Raw genomic sequence first — 19,572 nt, 5'->3', positions numbered from 1 at the left:
TGCGTCTGGTCACTTAAATATTCAGAAATGAAAGGCACGCATAACTATCTAGAGGACCTACTGACCAAGAGAAGTCATAAGGTAGACAAGCTGTTCCAAAACTTTGTTCCTCTAGGTGTCCTTGACTCCCAGAAGCCCCAATCAGCATGACTATCAGGAATTCTGGGAGCTGAAGTCCAAAACATACAGAGGAACAAAGGTCAGGAATCACTGGCCTAAACAGTACCCTTTCTCTTGTTGTAGTAACACATCAGTGCAAACATTCTTGATAATTATCTTGTACCCATGCAATGATAATGTAGGATTAATTCAGCAATTTATACAAGAGCTGGAAGAAATTTGAACTAACTTGGATTTGCCATTCCCTGCTTCCTATTCCAATCTGGACAGAGGGAAGATCCTTGGGAAGATACATTTCATTTTTCACAAAACCTCACACGTTCAAACCAGAAATCATATTTTAAAATAAACTTCAGCACAATCCATGGTTTGAAAGTTGCTTGTTTTGAAATTTTGCTTATGTTTAGACTTGGGTACCATGGGGGTGGGGGGGTCCCCAAATCCAAAACACTTCTAGTCTGAAGAGGTTTTGTACACAATGCCCCCCCCCCCCGAATAATTTCACTACAGCACTGATCATCAATTTTATATAGTCGTTGGCAACCCAAATCACAAGCAACAATTGCTTAAGCAATCCAATGAGCCATTTTTTTTTTTTTTTACAATAGGTAACTTTTGTTAAAAACCAATATATTACTCCAACTGTTACTGAAAAATCCTGATGGGTAGAGAAAATCACATTCTGAAAAAAAAATATCTATGAAACATGAATTTAAAAAATCCTAAACTTACCTTAGAGGCCCAAACAGCTTGACAAGGGAGTTGCGTGTGTCCACTGCAGATACATTTGAGAGTGCAAAATTGTAAAGTTCCGGGAAATGTGCAAAAGCTGCTCTCTGAAATCAACCAAAATCCAAGATGAGTATCGAAAGCTATCTTTCCCTGACAATTTAACAAACACTGAAATATAACAAGACAAGAACAAATCTCCAAGAACAATATTTAAAATGAGGTAACACACAATGAAATCTATCAGATGTGGTAAAAAAAACTGGGTTAGCATGTGATGACTGGTCTGTATTTCAATGTCATATTTTAGCAGTTTTTATTCTAAGATTGCTGGCCACTTTGAGATTTTATAAGGGTGGGATATATATTAAACAAATAAATAAAAATACTGCTTTTTCTTCCCCAGGATTCCTGATGACATCTGTCAATGTGGATGTTATAAAATGTCATAAACATTGATGGAACTATAAAAATAATAATTCAGTCACTAACTACCACTGAAATTGACATAAATTGACTTCTTTCTAGCTGCTAACTTAAATGAGCAGACATGTTAAAAAACAAAATTAGCTGGGCTTTGCAGGAAGAATAGCAAATTCTTTATTCAGCACTAATGGAAAATTCAAAAGTTCCCAATTTAATGTTTCTCCGCCACATGTAGTCAAAGGCCACAGGTCCAAACAGGTATCCCCTGCTTCACCAACTAGGATCGACCCATAACTAATCTTTTGTATCATATAAACCATTGTAGAGCTTCAAAACATTGAAAGTTTAATTGATCAAGACCAGATATCATCACATATAATACCAGAAGCAGCTTGCAGTATATTCCCTAGCTGCTTCTGATACAATAAAAAAATCACATATAATAAAAATGGACATAATTACATATGAAATTGGCATAATTTCAAGATTAACAATTGGACTAACAGTCCTCTTGAAATTTATCATCATCCCTGAACTAAGTGTACAATGTTAGGAATATTTAGTGATATCCAGTGAAATTAAATCAGAATCTGTTCCCAATTCAGTGTGTGGAAAACACTTGGCAATTGCTTCAGAAGACACCAAAAGAAATCACAAATGTAGCTTGTGGAATGGTGATTTACCTGGAGGGAGGTAATTCTATCATAGTGAATTGTAGTCATTTCATTCTCAGTCAGTGCATTTCCAGTCTGATCATTAATTTCAAATCCAGTATAGAACTTGAGCATGTCCAAAAGCTAAAACAAAAATTGTGAGAAATGATGGATTAAGAAAATCTGAATCTTCAATTACCAAGCAAAGACTAAAATTTAATGTGTCCAGGAACCGCAAATTCAGTGATCTGCGCACATTCTGTCTTTACAGATGAATTAAAAAAATACCACTCTGCAGAGTCCTTCAGTTCAATGACCCCATGAAAAAAACACTAAGATCATGCTCCATAATATGAAGGGTCAATAATATGAATGCATACACTTCAGCACACTCATATTCACACAGTCACCATTTAATGATAGAGTGTGATGATCCATTGCTTGTAGAAACTGCAGCTCCATGGGGTCCACTGTATATCAAAATTATCTAGGCAAGATAATTTTGTAATTTGTTCCACCAAATCTAGGGAAGTTTCAATATCATCATTTTTACATATCTTTTAAGTGGTCAGTGCAGCTTCTAAAAGAACAGCCACAATTTCAAAGTGTTATGATGCAAAAATAATTTATAAATTTTGATGACAAGTAGACCACAGGAAAGTTCTAAAATATGGAATTGGGCTATTCTACCACTCTCATACTGACTATTTTATTATTAATGAAGAAATCATATATCATGAGCTCTAAGCTGCAATACTGTGATAATAATGCCACACTGTATTGGCTAGTGACTACGTCAATGTGATTCAAGAAATATGCTGCAGAATAAGAGCAAGTCTCACCTGGCAGAAGAGATGTCCTTCCTTCTCCCTTTTAGCTAAGCTGGACAAATAACAATGCACAACTAGGTGGGAATCATCTAGAACAGTATTAAACCAGCGACGTGTTGGAAGCAGGGCCTGGAAGAAGTAATATCACATTATAAATATGTACAATCTTGCATGGGCAGCTATAATGAGAAGAATATTTCGAATACAGCACTTTCCAAAAAGTGATGGTAGGGAGCTCTATGGCAGGGAGGGAGAATGTACAGACCTCTACATGTTGTTAAACGACAACTCCTATCATGGCTATGCTGGTTGGAAATGTTGGGCACTGTTGTGTAAAAATAGTATGAGAAGACCACATATTTTGCCATTGAAGCTTTAAGCAAGGGGCTGAAATAATACAGCACTTCAAAGGGTGAACAGCAATGCCTAGCATTCTTCGTTATGCACCATGCTGACAAGAGCATCTGGGAAATGCAGTTCAAAACATCCAGAAAGGTGCAAGATGCCCATTCCATCTTATTTATTTATTTATTTACTTTACTTGTATACCGCAGTTTCTCAGCCTAACGGCGACTCAACGCGGTTTACAACAAAGGTACAACAATCAACAATATACAATTTAAAACCACAAAACCATAATACACAATATTGACACAGCAATAACAACCCAATGCATCTCATAACTAAAATCATGATCCAGTTTCGTCGTTCTTATCTTTTGTACTTATTCATTAATTCATTCAAATATTTATTATATTTGTGTATTGTTCTTGACCCAATAGACCTCTAAAGTGAGATACAACAGGCATACAGTATATGCAACATTTCGAAAAGGAGGGGTGGGCAAGGTGTGACATAAGACCTGTGTTGACATTACATCCTTGAGAGCCCTAAATGCACTCCAAAACTCCCCTCAAATTAAAAAAGTCTTTTCAGGATGATTGAGGAGGGGGGGGGAGTAAGTTGCCCCCAGACTGCCCTGATTCCCCTAATACTGCCAGAGAGGGCAACTGTTTGCTCCCCGAATCCTCCCACCTCCCCAAAGTAGAAAAAATAAATGTACAAAAGTAACATTATATTACTTCCATTGCGCTGAAATGCCCTGCTGTCCCGCTATGTTTGCAGTTTCCCATCCCATTCTAGAGATTTGGGGGGGGGGGGGGGTAGGTGGAATATCTTGTCCAGCAGGCTGTACAATTTAGACCAGTGTTCCCAACCATTTTTTGACAAGGGGCCCCTTTGAGCAGGGACCATTTTTACCAGGGACCATTCACCAATATTAGTACCAAAAGGGTTACGAATCAGTTTTTGGTCAACTTTAGATTCAGTTTGGAGTGCTGATTCAGAAAATTGCATTGGATAGACCACATTAGTTCTAGTTTCTGATATAGAACATATGCCATGGTCAGCAACAGGGAAGGAGTGGCAGGTGGTGCAAAAAGTGCTAAAATAAAATAAAATAAAATAAAGAGGAAGGAAGCTCGCAGACCAGATTTTCATCTGATCCACTGATGGTCCGCAGCCCACAGGTTAAGAACCACTGATTAGGACAAAACACAAAACTATCACAAAGAAAACCAAACTAAAAAGTTCAGCAAAATCAAGATAACTGAAATAAACGAGCCTTCAGGAAATTCTCTGAGCTTTGGAGGAAGGAAAAGGAAAACCTGCTCTGAACAAATTTTGTCAAGAAAACCCCACAACATGTTTACCTCAGAACCTCCGTAAATCAAAAGTGACTTAAAGGGATACAACAACAAACTGTTGCAAGCAAAGATTTTGTTTTTATTTTCTTTATTCTGAAGTACCTGATGAAGGTCATGAAACCATGATGGATAAGCCACTAACTTCCCAAAACTTCCATTCAACACAGAATGTTAACATGTTTGTTTAAATATCATACTGCACCGTTACATCAACAACCTATAAAGCCTAGCACAAGAAACGTGAAGTGCAAAATCAAACCATGACGCTCAGGTTTTGGCGAGATAAAATATTGTTACAAGTACAAAACAGCCAGAAGTTATAATTTTTTAAAAAAAAAATTGGTGTGGGAAAGAGTATATTTGTCACCAATAAAAATGGTCAGAGCACATGCTTTGCTTTTGCCCAAGTCACATCACTGCTCAGCGGCAAAATGTTCAAATAGTTTAGCCTCAATCATAACACAGACCTAACCGAATACGAAACACTGAAACGCCCTGAAGGAGCATAAGGATCTTAAGTATATGTAAAGACACTCCGTTCATATGGGACAAGTTGCAAGAGAACAAATGTGATGGCTTTTTATAGCCTATTTCTGGTTTGCCAGTTCCAATCAGAACAAGAGTCTTCAAAAACTATCTGAACTCTTTTAACTCTCCTGTAATGCCTTCAGCATAGAAAGAACTAACATGAAATGTTCTGCTGCTTGGCATTTTGGCTACAATCCAACAGTGTCCCAGCTGAATACCTAACATACCCTTTCTCTGGGGACAAAATCCTGCAAGTTGAAGTGGTTGGACTCAATGATACCAAGTATGAAGTGCAGAGGGTTTTGTGCTTTCTTTTCTTTTTTTGCTTAGCCAAACACAAGAAGATATTTAGAGATTAAAACTGCTATGCTTTCTAGGTAACTGTTTTAATAATAGATGCTGCATACTTCCATAATCATCTTGGGTGTATTATGCCAACTGTTGTGCTTTTTACCCACTTGTGTAAGAAGGTATTCAGTACTCCCTTGTGTAAACCATTCCCCATTTATCCACAATGCCACATTTATGATTTAAGGTCAGACACAAGAATGGCACCAGAAACAACCAAAAAACAACTGGTGGAATATGGTTCAAGCAATGGTTTACAAGATAATAGTAATTAAAATAATAAAGTACTTAAAAATAAAATCTTTGGAAATCCAGAAAGACACTGCTCATACCATGATTTCCACTGATTTAATTTTAAGAATCACTGTTGCTTGAAATGGGCAGTTCTTTTTGATGTTGTCTTATTCTGGTCACCGAACATATGATGGTGATCAAATTGGTAAAGGGGGTTGAAACCATACCATATGAAGAGTGGCTTGGTGTATGTTTAGTTTGAAGAAGAGAGATTTAAGAGGTCACATGACAGGCATGTTTAAATAGCTGAAAGGATGTCATATTAACAATGGAGTAAGCTTGTTTTCTACTGCTCAAGAAACTAGGACATGGAGAAATGGATTTAAAAGCAAAGGAAAAGAGATTCTACCTAAACATTAAGAAGAACTTCCTGACAGTAAGAACTGTTCAGCAATGGAATATGCTGCTTTGGAGTATGGTCGAGTCTCTTTCTCTGAACATTTCTAAGCAAACACTGTCATTTGTCAGGATTGTGTGTTCCTACATAGCAAGGAGTTGGACTAGATGGCCCTGTAGTCTCTTCCAACTCTGTGTTGCTATGATTCTATCAGAAAGCAGAAATCCTTATTTCACAATATTACAACTCAGGGATTATCCAATGAGTTTAAATAGCTGGGGATTCAGGATGTTCAAAAAGAAATATTTCTGTACATTCTCAAACTCTGCAAATTACAACCACAAAATATAAATACAGCTAGCTATTTCAATGGCTTTAGATAAATTATGAGAGAGTAAGGCTATCAATACTACTAATCTGTTGGGGTTTTAAAATATACTAAGATTGATTTGTTTTAATTATTAGTTTTAATGTATATGTTGTATTATCTTATGTATATATGGCATTGAATTGTGCCTGTTTTGTGAGATGCCCTGAGTCTCCTTCGGGGTGAGAAGGATGGGATATAAATTTAGTAAACCAATCAATACTAACCTATTCTGAAGATAAAATGCTGGGTTACTGTTAGTCACAGTTACAGTGATTAAGCATGAGGATAATGAGACCCTGAAGTTAAGTTTGTATCAGGCATATGAAATAATGAAAGCATGAATTGAACACTACATCATGCAAGTGTATATAAGAACGCAAACAGAATAAGTTGGTGTCGGGTGATGTGATGATGTATTGTGAATTGGAGGATTCTAAAGAGGGCTGTGAATACTGTAAATAGCTGCAACGAAAGTCTTCCTGTAGAAATACGCTCCTGCGCCTCCTATTCATTGCAAGTACAGCTTAAACTACAGGCAGTACTTTAATACTGTTTGGAGGTTTGAGCTGAGAAACTTTGCTTCAGGTTGAAGAAATCCCTGACATAATCTAACTACTCAAGGTGGACAGGGGTAGAAGAAATCTCATTTTGGCAAAGATATAGAGTCAGTCCTAAACTTTTACGGGAATTAGGAATGAAGGATGCCTACAAAACTGAGGAAATTGTGATATAGGCCTTTTTTTTTACCCCAAAGTACACTTTTTTTTTTAACTGGAGAGTACACTTCTAATGGGAGCACCCTGGTGGCACAGTGGGTTAAACTGCTGAGCTGCTACACTTGCTAACCAAAAGGATGGTAGTTCAAATTCGGGGAGCAGGGTGAGCTCCCGCTGTTAGTCCCAGTTTCTCCCAACCTTGCAGTTCAAAAACATGCAAATGTGAGTAGATTAATAGGTACCACTCTGGCGAGAAAGTAACAGCGCTCTACGCAGTCATGCTGGCCACATTACCTTGGAGGCATCTACAGATAATGTTGGCTCTTTGGCTTAGAAATGGAGAAGAACATCACTCCCCAGAGTCGGACACGACTACACTTAATGTCAAGGGGAAATCTTTTACACGTCTAATGAACGTTAACCATAGAATCACACTTGAAGATCTAGAAATGTCTAGAAAGGTGTTCTCTCCAAGCATTTTTAAGCCCCCCAGGGTTATTTTTATGATCAACTTCTAGTGGAAGTTACCCACAATATTGCCTAGAGAATGTTTTTTTGGGGGGGGGGTCACATATAGAGCAGCAGTGGAGGTGGTGTTAAATACAGTTATTTGCAAATAATCAAATCCACAAATGCTCAACACACAGATACAAAGGGTGTATACTTATAAGTCACTTTTCTTACATATCATGATCAAGACATCTCATTAAAAACATCACGTACAATCAAGAAACATAAAAATCAGAAGAATGTGAATTGTCCCTGAGGTTCCAAAAATAAAGAGTATTTTATCTCCTTCAAGAGTACTTTGGTTTTATATTCTAGTGGCAATTTACTATTTATTGAGTAAATAGTAAATTGCCAATACAACTGTAGTAGGGGAAAAAATATTTTGATTATCACACATCACTTGCTTCTCAAGAGAACACATAACTAAACTGACACAAGAGCTTTAAAATCTATTTCTAAATAAAAAATAAATTGGTACCAGCAAAACACACTCTGAAATAAGGAGTGATTTGCATGACTAGGATTGATGTTCCCAAGCCTAATAAATTTGGACTTGAGAACATCATAGATGGGAAATCTGGGGTGCAGATGAGATTTTGTTCATCATAAACAGAGGAAGAATTGTAGCTAAGTGGTCTAATCCACACTTTTATGTTAAAGGATCCAAGTTCAATCTCCAGCATGTTAAAGAAGGGGTGGGGTAGGGAAAATGTTCTGAAATCTTGACAGCTATGGCCAGTCAGTATGCAGATAACACCAGGATATACACACCATCAGTAAAACTCAGTATAAGAGAGCTTCTTTTGTCTAATATTCACATTCCAAGTTAATTGTATTTCTATCGTAACACAAATGTACATATCCTACTTATCCAGTACAGATGGCTTATCAAATACCATTCTGAAGTTGGCATACCTCTAGATCTATCATAAGTTCAATGAATCTTTCACAATAGTGCACCTTATCCATAGAGAGAGGACCTAAAAGCAAAGATAAAGAATGACAAAATGGAATTGATTAATAATGTTCTCACAGTATCCAAATGCTGGTGTTTAACGGTAGTTTTAACAGATCATAAGGAGAGGTGAATTAAATGTATCCATCATTCATTTTTCTTTTCTTCTGTCTGCAATTCCTTCAAAACACAAGTCCAAACTCATGTAACTTTGATAGTTTTGCATACTGAATTTAACCTAAATCTCCTAAGGCTCCCAGTCTTTTCTGCTTTTGGAAGTTAAACAGGATTAGTACCCAGAAGTCAGCAAATATCAAGTGTTGTAGGCTACCTCACAATGAGGAAATAGCAAGGTATCCCTTGAGTACTCCTTACCTAAGAAAACTCATTGAGATGAATGGGGTCACCAGAAGTTGACAGGCAACTTTGAAAGCACACCCTACTACTTCTGTATCATACTCTTAAATATATGTGAAGAAAGGACACAGTAGAAGTGAAACAGACTATTAGAACAAATACAGCTTTAAATTGACATACCTGAAAGGGGTATTGATTTTAACACGGAGATGAATTTCTGAATCAACTGTGAAAGAAATCTTCTTTCTTGGTATGCCCTAAAACACAGAAGGTTGTACAATAAATATTTTGAATGAGTAGCCCTCTTAAATACTGTATGTTACTTTCCTATAAAGTACGTATTCAATAAACGGACAAGGGCTGGATGGTGGTGAAAATCATTATTCACTATATTTCATGATAATAATTTAGATGCATGTAGATCTCAAAATGCATTTGGATCTCAAAATGTTTCCTGAAAAAAGTCTGCGGTTTGCTGAAAAGTCAGAAAAGATTCTTACACAAAAACAGAATTCATCCAAAGAAGTCAAGTTCTGTAAGGTCCATAAATTGTACACAGTGACACAATTTTACATGACACTGAAAACAAAACAGACACAGAGTGCTATCTTTAAAAAAACCAGTGTTCATAGAAGTGGAAAAGATTTTCAGAACTATGGCCATTTAAAAGAGAACACTATTTTCTCCATTTTGTTTTAATTGGCTGGTGGACAGAGGACGAGGGAAAAGAAAGGTATTCTTTCCACACATGCAATGAATGTACCTTTTACATCAATGTATCTTTTAGCCTGTTCCCAGTAGATCCCCCCCCCCCCCATTATTCCCCATTTAGATGTACAATTGCATACACCTGCATACAACTAAGAAATATTTTGCAGAACAGCTGTATTGTATAATATCTAAGAGGCGATAATGATAAAACTATTTTGAGTTTTCTGGCTGAAAATTAGGACTCAGTTTGAACCAACAAGATTAAAAGTTCAAACATAATCTAATAGTGAGGCTTAAGATGGCTCAAAATTCCCACAGGACTAAACTGATGCATGAACAAAGCAAATTCTGTTGCCAACCCAGCATAGGACACACATAAGTCTTTCCCAAAGTACAAGAGATACTATACATAAACAGCCCATATTTTAGATACAGTTCATTGCCACTTTTAGCTTACTGTGCTCGTGCATTTTCATCCATTTTGGCATCATTCTTTTTTATCAAATTCCAAAATTTTCTGAGCTTTGGTGTCTTTTTCAATTCAAGTTCCAGGCGGGCCTAAAATGGTAAGGTGACACTCAGTTTTGTGCTTTCAATCTAACCTGTATCTTTTCCATAACCATTGAAAAACCCTAACGGGACATGAACTTAGGCTTCTTCAACATGACTGTTGGAAAAGGGAGTCAGGAAGCAAAACTTCATTTATGAAGTGTCTCAAAACCTTTGACTGACTATAGATAACCTTGAAACTGGAACTTAATTTTAGTCAACAATTCATTACAATGTAGGAAAAAACAATATGAAACTAAAATATGTTTGCACAAGAAGTTAAATATACCCAAGGAGTATATAGCATCCAGAACAAAAATGGGCCATCGTTGTTCTAGGACACTCTACTAAAATCATCACATTTCTCTCATAGACCGCAATTATCTTTAGGAGTCAGCAATATGAACCCTCAAGTCTGAAACACTTACAGGCTGCAGGCCCATCCACATCGGCAGGGAGATGAGCTGCTGGACTTGTCCTCTAATCAAATCCACTTCCTGTCGCAAGAAATTAAACTCACAGTTAGGATATTTGTATAGGATGGATACTCAGGTAGGGTTTGGAGAGAAAGCCATTCTGCCCAGAGAAGGAATAGATGATCTTAATTTTTGGCAATAGTTTTCACTGCAGTCCCATTTTGTTATACCCCATGTTTATGAGTTGTTGGAGGTGGACAAGATAAAAACTAATTTCCAAAACATATACACCAACACTCAAAAGAATCTTTAGGAGGATGCAGAACAAAAATCTGTTTACAGGTTAAATAACAAAGCCTACGCAATAGAGTTCAAAGCATCTAATTAAACAATAATTATGGCCTTTCAGTTCTTTGATTGGTGAGCAAGCAAATAAGACTGACTGAGGTCTTGCTGGGCTACCATAAATGGCAAATCTGCTATGAACAGCCTGCCTAACAAATGGAATATCTTCCAGATTTATTTACAAGGGCCTCTTGCAGTTGATTGAAGAGTATCACCAAAGTAATTTCCAAGATTCCCAGTATTGAGCCAAATCTGTGCAGATGCACTCAAAAGGTCACACTGTTGATTGCATATGCCATAAATTGTGATATGCCATCCACTGTAGCAACAGATCATTTGATTTTGGAATTATGCTGGCAATCTCTTCAGAACAGCTTCATAATACCCTTTTGATTTCCCATTAAAAGTTTAAAAGGCCAAAAACAATGCAAGTTAGTGAACAGTATAAAAATGAAATTAAAACACTCATGACAAATGTCACTTGCACTATCATGTCTGGCCAAAGGAGTGCATGTCAGATCTTCAAAATATACTCAAAACTACATCCTAATGTGTCTCAAGGAAAAGGAAATCTGTACCACAGAGGCAGCTGCTGGGAAAGAATCTCCCTCAGGAATGGGCAACTTAAGTACCATCAAAAAGACAGATTGTGATGTGAGAAAGTTGGAAAACTACAAGAAGAAATCAAACATATATGCTTACCAAACTATTGAAGCAGTGATCGAGGAAGAGCAATAGTATGGTCTGCTCTTGCAAAGAAAATTCATTGTCATTCTCAGCCAAGGAAGCACCCAGAACTCGCTTGAAAAAGAAAGGAAAGTGCTCTGGCTTTTTTTTGAAGGTCTAAAGAGAGGATCAAAAAGATAACCATTAAGTTCAAATTAGTTCTTCTAGGAGAAAAGAAAGTCAGGGAGAGCTATGAACTCTTTTCTCACAGTTACATCCACATACTGAGCAAATACATGCAGGGCGTGGTGCCTGTTATAGAGAAAGGTAGAAAAATTGAATAGTTATGTAGGTTTCACTGAGTCTACGGCTCCCACTCCAACTGAGACTAACAATTGCATTTGCTTCACAAGTAACACATGTGTGCAGCTATACATACTCTCAACACTTGCTGAGTACATGAGAGACAAGAGAAGATGAGCAGATGCAAAGAAATGATCCAATGGGCACAATTTTACTACTTATCATGTAGACAAATGAGAACTGGACCACAGATTTAAAAGAATATAGAAGAAAGTAAATGTGTTCACCATTTCCCCTTGCAGATGTTGCTTCCTTCCTCTTACTTTGGCTACCATTCTTCCCGTCATCACATTTCTCTAGCAGTTAATGGAGTGACACTAAATGGACCCATGGTCGTTAGAAATTACACCAATCTGGAATATCCCTAAGATCAACTTGATCTTTACTATGCAATGAATTCATCTTTCAAAAACAAAAGTTATCTTACTCTTATTTTAAGACAGTATAAAACTGTACCATTTGTGCCTGGCAACAAGAGAGAGCAACTCATTCATTATAACAATTTGTCTGATGCTGCTCCTGCTTCTAGTGTGGAACTTTTTCAACTGTCCACGACTAGTTTCCAACCAGAGAAGTCTATTATTTAAAAGGCTGTGCAAGATCTCAGACAAGGCATAGTGACAGCCAGTAGCCAACCTTCTGACATCCAATAACACCTTAAGTGGGCAATGCTGAAGTTACAAATGATGGATCAAAGTTACTGTTGGCAATAATTGAAATCTATTACCTCCCATGCTGGCACGTTCTCCCTGAACTTTTCATTCACCATACAACAGATTGACATCAAATAAGCTTTGCTGGACACCTCTGGAGAATAATTCATCCACAAGTAATTTTCTAGGTACTGGCTGTGAACAGTAAAAAGACAAAAGAGTTACCATCCATATAATATATCACCGTCAGGGGATAGGAAGCATAATTATCTATAAGACCTATCAGCATGATTTGTGACTGGCTTCCATTGTTACCTATCCAACACAAGGCACTACAATAAAACTTACCGAGGCTATTTAAATCAATCTAAGCACAAATGGCAGATGAATCAGCCCTCTGGAAGGTTCCGTTTGTTAAAAAGAAGTATTATATCTGCTTGTACAAGCTTCATATTAGGTTGAACTCTAATTGATACTGACTTTAGGTGGGAAGAGAAAATGCATCTGCACTACATAAGGGACAGACTTCAACACACTTGCTGGAAGACTCTAAAGACTGCCTCCCAAGACAAAGAAATCTGGTTTAGACAAATCATAATTATGCCAAATAAAGCAGTAGAGAGGAGATAACTGTGCCAACACCACAGACATTTAACAAAAGGACTAAAATTGAGCACTGGTTCCACAATGCCAGTGAAAATTATTAAAATTGAGAGGCTACAAATAAATCAGCCTAGAATGACTCAAAATGATTTCTTTTGTGTTTTCAGAAGCACATTGGTAGTATTGCTCTATACATTTAATTATATAACAACAATGACCTTCCCCTCTCCCCAGCATTAACTGACTATAAGGTGAAGTGGTTTGAGAATTGGACTATGATTCTGGGAGATCAGAATATGAACTCCCATTCAACTGTGAAAGCCCACTGGGTACCCTCTCTCATGTCACACTCTTTCAGCTTTAGAGGAAGGTAATAACAAACTTCTGATGAAATGTTGTCAAGTTAATGATACAGTCTTCATTAGTGAGAGCCAACTTGAAGTTATATGACTGCATTTATTGTAACAGATTTATTACATTGATCCTGGTCTATGAAAAAATGTACATAAAATAAACATCTCTGACTATGCGTAATAACACGAGTCCCTGGGTTACGAATAGGATAGTCCCAAGCACAAACTTTTTATCGATAACTCATTTAAATTCCACTTCTCTTTCAGGTTATTATCACCACCAGCACAGACTGGTTTAGAGAGAGAAAATTACTCAGAATTTTGGGCTGCCCTCTCCTGAGCAACAAAACTTGAATATTCAACTGAGAAAGTGGGTTTATATGCACAAAAGTTTGTGTGAATTAAATCAATTACAGGCAGTCCCCAACCTATAAACATCTGAATTAAAATACAACCCTCAGTGACGAACAGGGGCAAGGCAACAGGAAGTGAGAGGAAATCTGCTCCCCGGAAGGGAAATTCACTCCTGTAAGCATCATCATGGGAAATGGGATTCTCCATTGAAGTTTTCTCACCAATCCTTGTTTCAATGGCAACCCAAAATTTTCAAAATCCAATTGTCACGAACAGAGAGTGAGGTGAAATCTTTCGAACAGGGGCACAGACAGCAAAACAAACATTTCAGGGGTGCTAACCCTTCCCTATGCTATTCAAAATAGAAAAATGACAATCAGAGGCGCAGAGGTACTACAACTCCCATTTTTTGCTAACCAGCATGGCCATGATGGCTATACAGAGCTAACAGTAGATTTTACATTTTAGGATACAGCTTACTAAAATAATGAACTACAATGCTTCACACATTGTACATTCTATTCTTAAAAACTAATAAAATCAGTTGTCAAGACATAGAATACAGACAATATTTTCTAAAGATTATCTTAGTTATCCCTTCAACAACTCTTCAAGGTATGTTTAATACTATTATTTCCATGCTGCAGATGAAGGTTAGGAAATGGTGGCTTGCAGAATTCATTTACTGAGTGTGTGGCTAAGGACATATTTGAACCTGGGACATTCTAAACCATGATAGATAACTTAGAACACTTACCTAAATTCTAGGAGCATTATTTTCCGAATAGCAAATCTGAAATCAAAAACAAATAAACACAGATGAAACCTTCTCTGGTCTACATCAGTTTTCCGTAATTTGTACTCAAACACAAATGCCTTGATTAAAAAGTCTGTGACCTTTGAACGCGTGTCTCATGTTGCAACACTGTCATGTCATCTCATACACTTCAATGGCTTAACTGTTGGGACAATTCCATTCTACAGACATAAGCTGGAGTGAAAAGTCTCAGGAAGGAATTGCACCAAAACAGACACAAAGTTTTACAAAATATGTGTGCATAAAAATAATTAGCATAAGTAGTTGCACAATCCTCACCACCATCATAGGCATGTTTGATGAGGACATGAGAGATAACCTTCTCGCTGGTTGCTCCCAAGCTGTGGAGCATCCTTTTATCTTTTAATTATATTCCAATGTTGTAGACTTCTGTAATTTACCAGGTACTCCAGACAATTTGACAGCATGCCTTGGAGTCTGTGGAAGCTTTAAGATGAGGAATAGGGCTTTTCCAACTACTAGACTGGGCAGAAGCATGCAACCAAGATCCATCCGGGAAGGCATCACTCATAGGTATGGGAGTCTTACTGTATTTTAGATTCTGTTGAACAAAACAGAGAAATGACTGGAGGGGCAAGGAGTCAGAAGGCATTGCTAAAGGCACGCTACAACCTCCAACATCTTTCTGTCTGAGGAGGCTGCCTCCATCTTCCCAGTCTAGTCATAGGGCCAGTTTTGTTCAGATATGGTCCTCAGCTTAAAGCTCCCAGAGACACCTTCCAATCTAACATTTTACATTTGCATCTTAAACATGTCCAATTGTAGTATTCCCTCCCTTTTGCCAGATGGTAATTTGGGTGTGCATTTTGGAAACTGTTCAACCGTCAAGACAGCTACCCTGACATTTTTATCATACTAAGCAATTTCAACTGCACATTACAATGGTTATGGTCACAACATCATACAATTAGGTAGTTCAGAGAATGCAATTTAGGATTTTTTTTAATGGAAACATTTCTTCAACACAAATGTGTAAGACAGTTAGGGTACATACTTTGATCTAACAATTTCTTTGCCATAGACATCTTCAATAACCTACAGAGAGAGAGAGAGAGAGAGAGCTTTTTTTAGATAGGCACTAGGATGGTTGCTTTAGTAAGATTAGTATCTTTCCAATGATATGGAAGTAGAAGAAACGTCAATAAAGTTGAAACAATTTACAGGGAAAGAACAATAAAGGACAGAAATATTTTTAAAGCCCTTCTTTTAAAGCAAACCATCTTCAATGTATAATAACTTTAACAGGTATTCATATTTTTCTGTATTTTAAATTGATTTGACTGCTTTTAATGGTGATAATTATTCCTTTTTAAAATTGTACTATGTTAAATTCTATGTTAATGTTTATAGTCCCTGGGTTTTAAATAGTATATTGTATTGCTTTTGCCACTATTCACTGCTATGAGTTTCTTTCAGAGAAAAAAGTAGCATAGGATAATAACAATAATAGAAAGTATGAATAATGATGATACATTTAGAATTATAAAAAAGCAAACACAGAAATATTTAAAACTGCATTAAAACATCAAGAAAAGCTAGAATCAAATCAATATTCTTAATTATCTTAAAAGTAAACATAATTTTAACAGGATTCCTATTAATGTCAAGCATTTACAATTAAATACCGAACAATATATTAAATTTAATAATATATTAAATTATTACCTTTGATTCAAATGGTAGCTTTTTCTTGACATGTGGTGCCCAGTACTTATTGGCCAACTGTAAGGAAAAAAAGACTATGGCATTGAAATATGTCACTGTATTGACTTAATATTAAAATAGGCAAACAGAAATCCAAACAAGCTTTTACCATATTGTCAAAGTGCTCTAAATTGTCAAAGTGAATAAATACCATGTCAATTCTAGCTACTCAGTCTAGATTGAGTCGCTAGAATTGAAGGAAGGTACTGATAAGCTGGAATGTGTCTAGAGGGTGACTACAGTTATCAATGGTTTGGAGAATAAGAACAGCTTAAAGAGCTGGGTATGTTTAGCCTGCAGAAGAGAAGGGTGAGAGGAGACCTGATGGTTATGTATAAATATGTGAGGGGAAGTCATAGGGAGGAGGCTTGTTTTCTGCTGCCCTGGAGACTAGGATGCAGAACAATGGCTTCTTCAACATTTCTTCAACACAAATGTGTAAGACAGTTAGGGACTACAGGAATTGAGATTCTGAACTTCCTAACTGTGAGAACTGTTAAGCAGTGGGACTCTCTGCTCTGGAGTGTGATGGAGGCTCCTTCTCTGTAGGCTTTTAAACAGAGGCTGGATGGCCATCTGTTGGGGGTGCTTTGAATACGATTTTCCTGCTTCATGGAAGGGGGTTGGACTGGATGGCCGACAAGCTCTCTTCCAACTCTATGAATCTATGACTGCACTAGTTCTCAACCTGTGGGTCCCTAGGTGTTTTGGCCTAAAACTCCTAGAAATCCCAGTCAGTTTATCAGCTGTTAGGATTTCTGGGACTTGAAGTCCAAAACATCTGGGGACCCTCAGGCTGAGAACCACTGGTCTAGAGAGAAAGTTTGCATCTCCCCACTTTGAACATGTTTGCTTGAATAATATTATATCTCACATTTTTCTAATGAGTTTAAGACAGTGCAAACTGCTCTCTTCCAGTTTGTCCTCACAACAACCCTGTGAGGTAGGCCAATATGAGACTGACCGCCCTAAAGTCATGCAGTGAATGTCATGTTTATGGGAATCTGAACCTGGTTCTCCTCCTCTAGTAAACAAACTTTATTACGGTCGATGACCAGAACATAACAGGGGGACCCTACTTTAAGAAACCCCTCTACAACTTTGTGGACATTATGTCACATGCCCCTTTGACATTTGGGTGAAAGTCATCTCTCTTGTAAACACTAGAATTTCCAGGATAACAGGAAGGAAACTAAGCAAAAATCCACTGAAGTAAAATCTATTTTCTGACCCAGGCCTTAAATATCTTGGAATCTCGGTGTTAATGTTGACTTTTGTGGAGAGGTGGCTGCCAAGGTAGTGGAAATGGTCGACATTTTCTAATGTTACAGTATTAAGCTGTATTTCTGGCATTGGGGAGAGATTGGCTGGTGACTGCTGGAAAAGCACTTTGGTTTTCTCAATGTTCAACGACAGGCAGAGCTTCTCATATTGACAATGAAATATAACACCACCTGACCTCTGTGAGTGCAGCATTTTTCCAAATGAAACACAGAGTGTTTGAGGACCAGGACATCCGTAGGGATACCAAGGTGCTTGTCTACAAAGCTATTGTCCTCCCAACCCTGCTATATGCCTGCGAGATGTGGACTATCTACAGACATCACATGCAACTCCTAGAACGATTCAATTTGCGCTGCCTCCGAAAAATCCTGCAAATCTCTTGGGAAGACAGGCGGACAAATGTCAGTGTGCTGGAAGAAGCAAAGACCGCTAGCATTGAAGCGATGGTCCTCTGCCGTCAACTTCGCTGGACCGGCCATGTTGTCCGGATGCCAGACCACCGTCTCCCAAAACAGTTGCTCTACTCCGAACTCAAGAACGGAAAACTGAATGTTGGCAGACAGGAAAAGAGATTCAAAGATGGGCTCAAAGCCAACCTTAAAAACTCTTGAGCGCTCAGCTGGAGGTCAGCTGTGACCAGCAGTGCTGTAGAATTTGAATGGCGTTCAAAGACCTTTAGTTAAATAAGGCCAATGTGATGTAGGGGCTTGAGCATTGGACTCTAACTGTGGAAACTAGGGCTTAAATCCCAGAATATCTACAGTGCAGACCAGGCATGGGCAAACCTCGGCCTTCCCTCCGGGTGTTTTGGACTTCAGCTCCCACAATTCCTAACCGGCTGTTAGGAATTGTGGGAGTTGAAGTCCAAAACACCCGGAGGGAAGGCCGAGGTTTGCCCATGCCTGGCTGATGTTGAGGCGCCGCCAGAGAGGTCTCAAGGTCTCCTTCCTGAGGGCCAGGCGGAGATGCTCACCTGCGTCACGAACTCCGCGTTGATCTGGGAGACGGTGGGGGCCACAATCTTCTTGGGAGGAGGCAGAGGCGAAGCCGCCGGCGCGGGAAACGCTCCCGCCACGGCTCCCGTCGGAGCCGCCATCTTCCCTCTACGATTCTTCCGGGCGGGAACCTCCCCCTTCCACGCTCTACGCTTGGACCCGCCCCTTTCCCCCTTCGCCGAATAGCATCCCGCGCCTTGCCTGAAGCGGCCTCGCGTACTTCCGGTCCCGCAAGTTTATGCTCCCCTCCTCCTTCCGCCTTTCCTTGTTGCCATGGCAGCGTAGACGGAAGTCTTGACTCCTCAAATGCCTGAAGCGCTTCCACACAACTGAATGAAATCCCACATTTTCTGGATTGATTCTGGGATATATAGAAATGTGGACTCAGGTAACCCAGTTCAGAGTAGATCTTGTGGGAGTCTCTGCTTGTTATAAAGCTGTGTGGAAGGCCCTTAGGGTGCGAATTCTTTGCCATGTTCCAATACATTGAAATCCTGGGAGCTGTAGTTTCATAGAATCATAGAATCATAGAGTTGGAAGAGACCTCATGGGCCATCCAGTCCAACCCCCTGCCAAGAAGTAGGAATATTGCATTCAAATCACCCCTGACAGATGGCCATCCAGCCTCTGTTTAAAAGCTTTCAAAGAAGGAGCCTCCACCACAGAGAGTTCCACTGCTGAACGGCTCCCACAGTCAGGAAGTTCTTCCTCATGTTCAGATGGAATCTCCTCTCTTGTAGTTTGAAGCCATTGTTCCACGTCCTAGTCTCCAGGGAAGCAGAAAATAAGTTTGCTCCCTCCCCCCTGTGGCTTCCTCTCACATATTTATACATGGCTATCATATCCCCTCTCAGCCTAA

The 19,572-nt window shown here is 38.5% G+C and overlaps 1 protein-coding gene across 2 annotated transcripts in view; it reads right to left on the bottom strand.

Moving 5' to 3' along the window:
* Positions 1 to 18,862, bottom strand: part of AQR (aquarius intron-binding spliceosomal factor) — a 62,104-nt gene extending 43,242 nt beyond the window's left edge. For both annotated transcript variants that reach the window (XM_060759851.2, XM_060759858.2), the window contains exons 1-13: positions 18,692 to 18,862; positions 16,396 to 16,452; positions 15,725 to 15,765; positions 14,650 to 14,685; positions 12,657 to 12,777; positions 11,603 to 11,743; positions 10,568 to 10,636; positions 10,048 to 10,148; positions 9,060 to 9,136; positions 8,483 to 8,547; positions 2,771 to 2,887; positions 1,959 to 2,072; positions 853 to 956 (exon numbers count right to left, since the gene is read on the bottom strand). In XM_060759851.2, the coding sequence (XP_060615834.2) occupies positions 853 to 956; positions 1,959 to 2,072; positions 2,771 to 2,887; positions 8,483 to 8,547; positions 9,060 to 9,136; positions 10,048 to 10,148; positions 10,568 to 10,636; positions 11,603 to 11,743; positions 12,657 to 12,777; positions 14,650 to 14,685; positions 15,725 to 15,765; positions 16,396 to 16,452; positions 18,692 to 18,814 (1,166 nt within the window). In that variant the 5' untranslated portion in view covers positions 18,815 to 18,862. The remainder of the gene's footprint in view (positions 1 to 852; positions 957 to 1,958; positions 2,073 to 2,770; positions 2,888 to 8,482; positions 8,548 to 9,059; positions 9,137 to 10,047; positions 10,149 to 10,567; positions 10,637 to 11,602; positions 11,744 to 12,656; positions 12,778 to 14,649; positions 14,686 to 15,724; positions 15,766 to 16,395; positions 16,453 to 18,691) is intronic.
* Positions 18,863 to 19,572: the final 710 nt, after the last annotated feature.

This window comes from Anolis sagrei, chromosome 1, assembly GCF_037176765.1.
Source record: "Anolis sagrei isolate rAnoSag1 chromosome 1, rAnoSag1.mat, whole genome shotgun sequence".
In the NCBI taxonomy this organism is placed as follows: domain Eukaryota; kingdom Metazoa; phylum Chordata; class Lepidosauria; order Squamata; family Dactyloidae; genus Anolis; species Anolis sagrei.
Note: the sequence above shows the minus strand (reverse complement) of the source record. Positions and strands in the feature narration are given on the sequence as shown.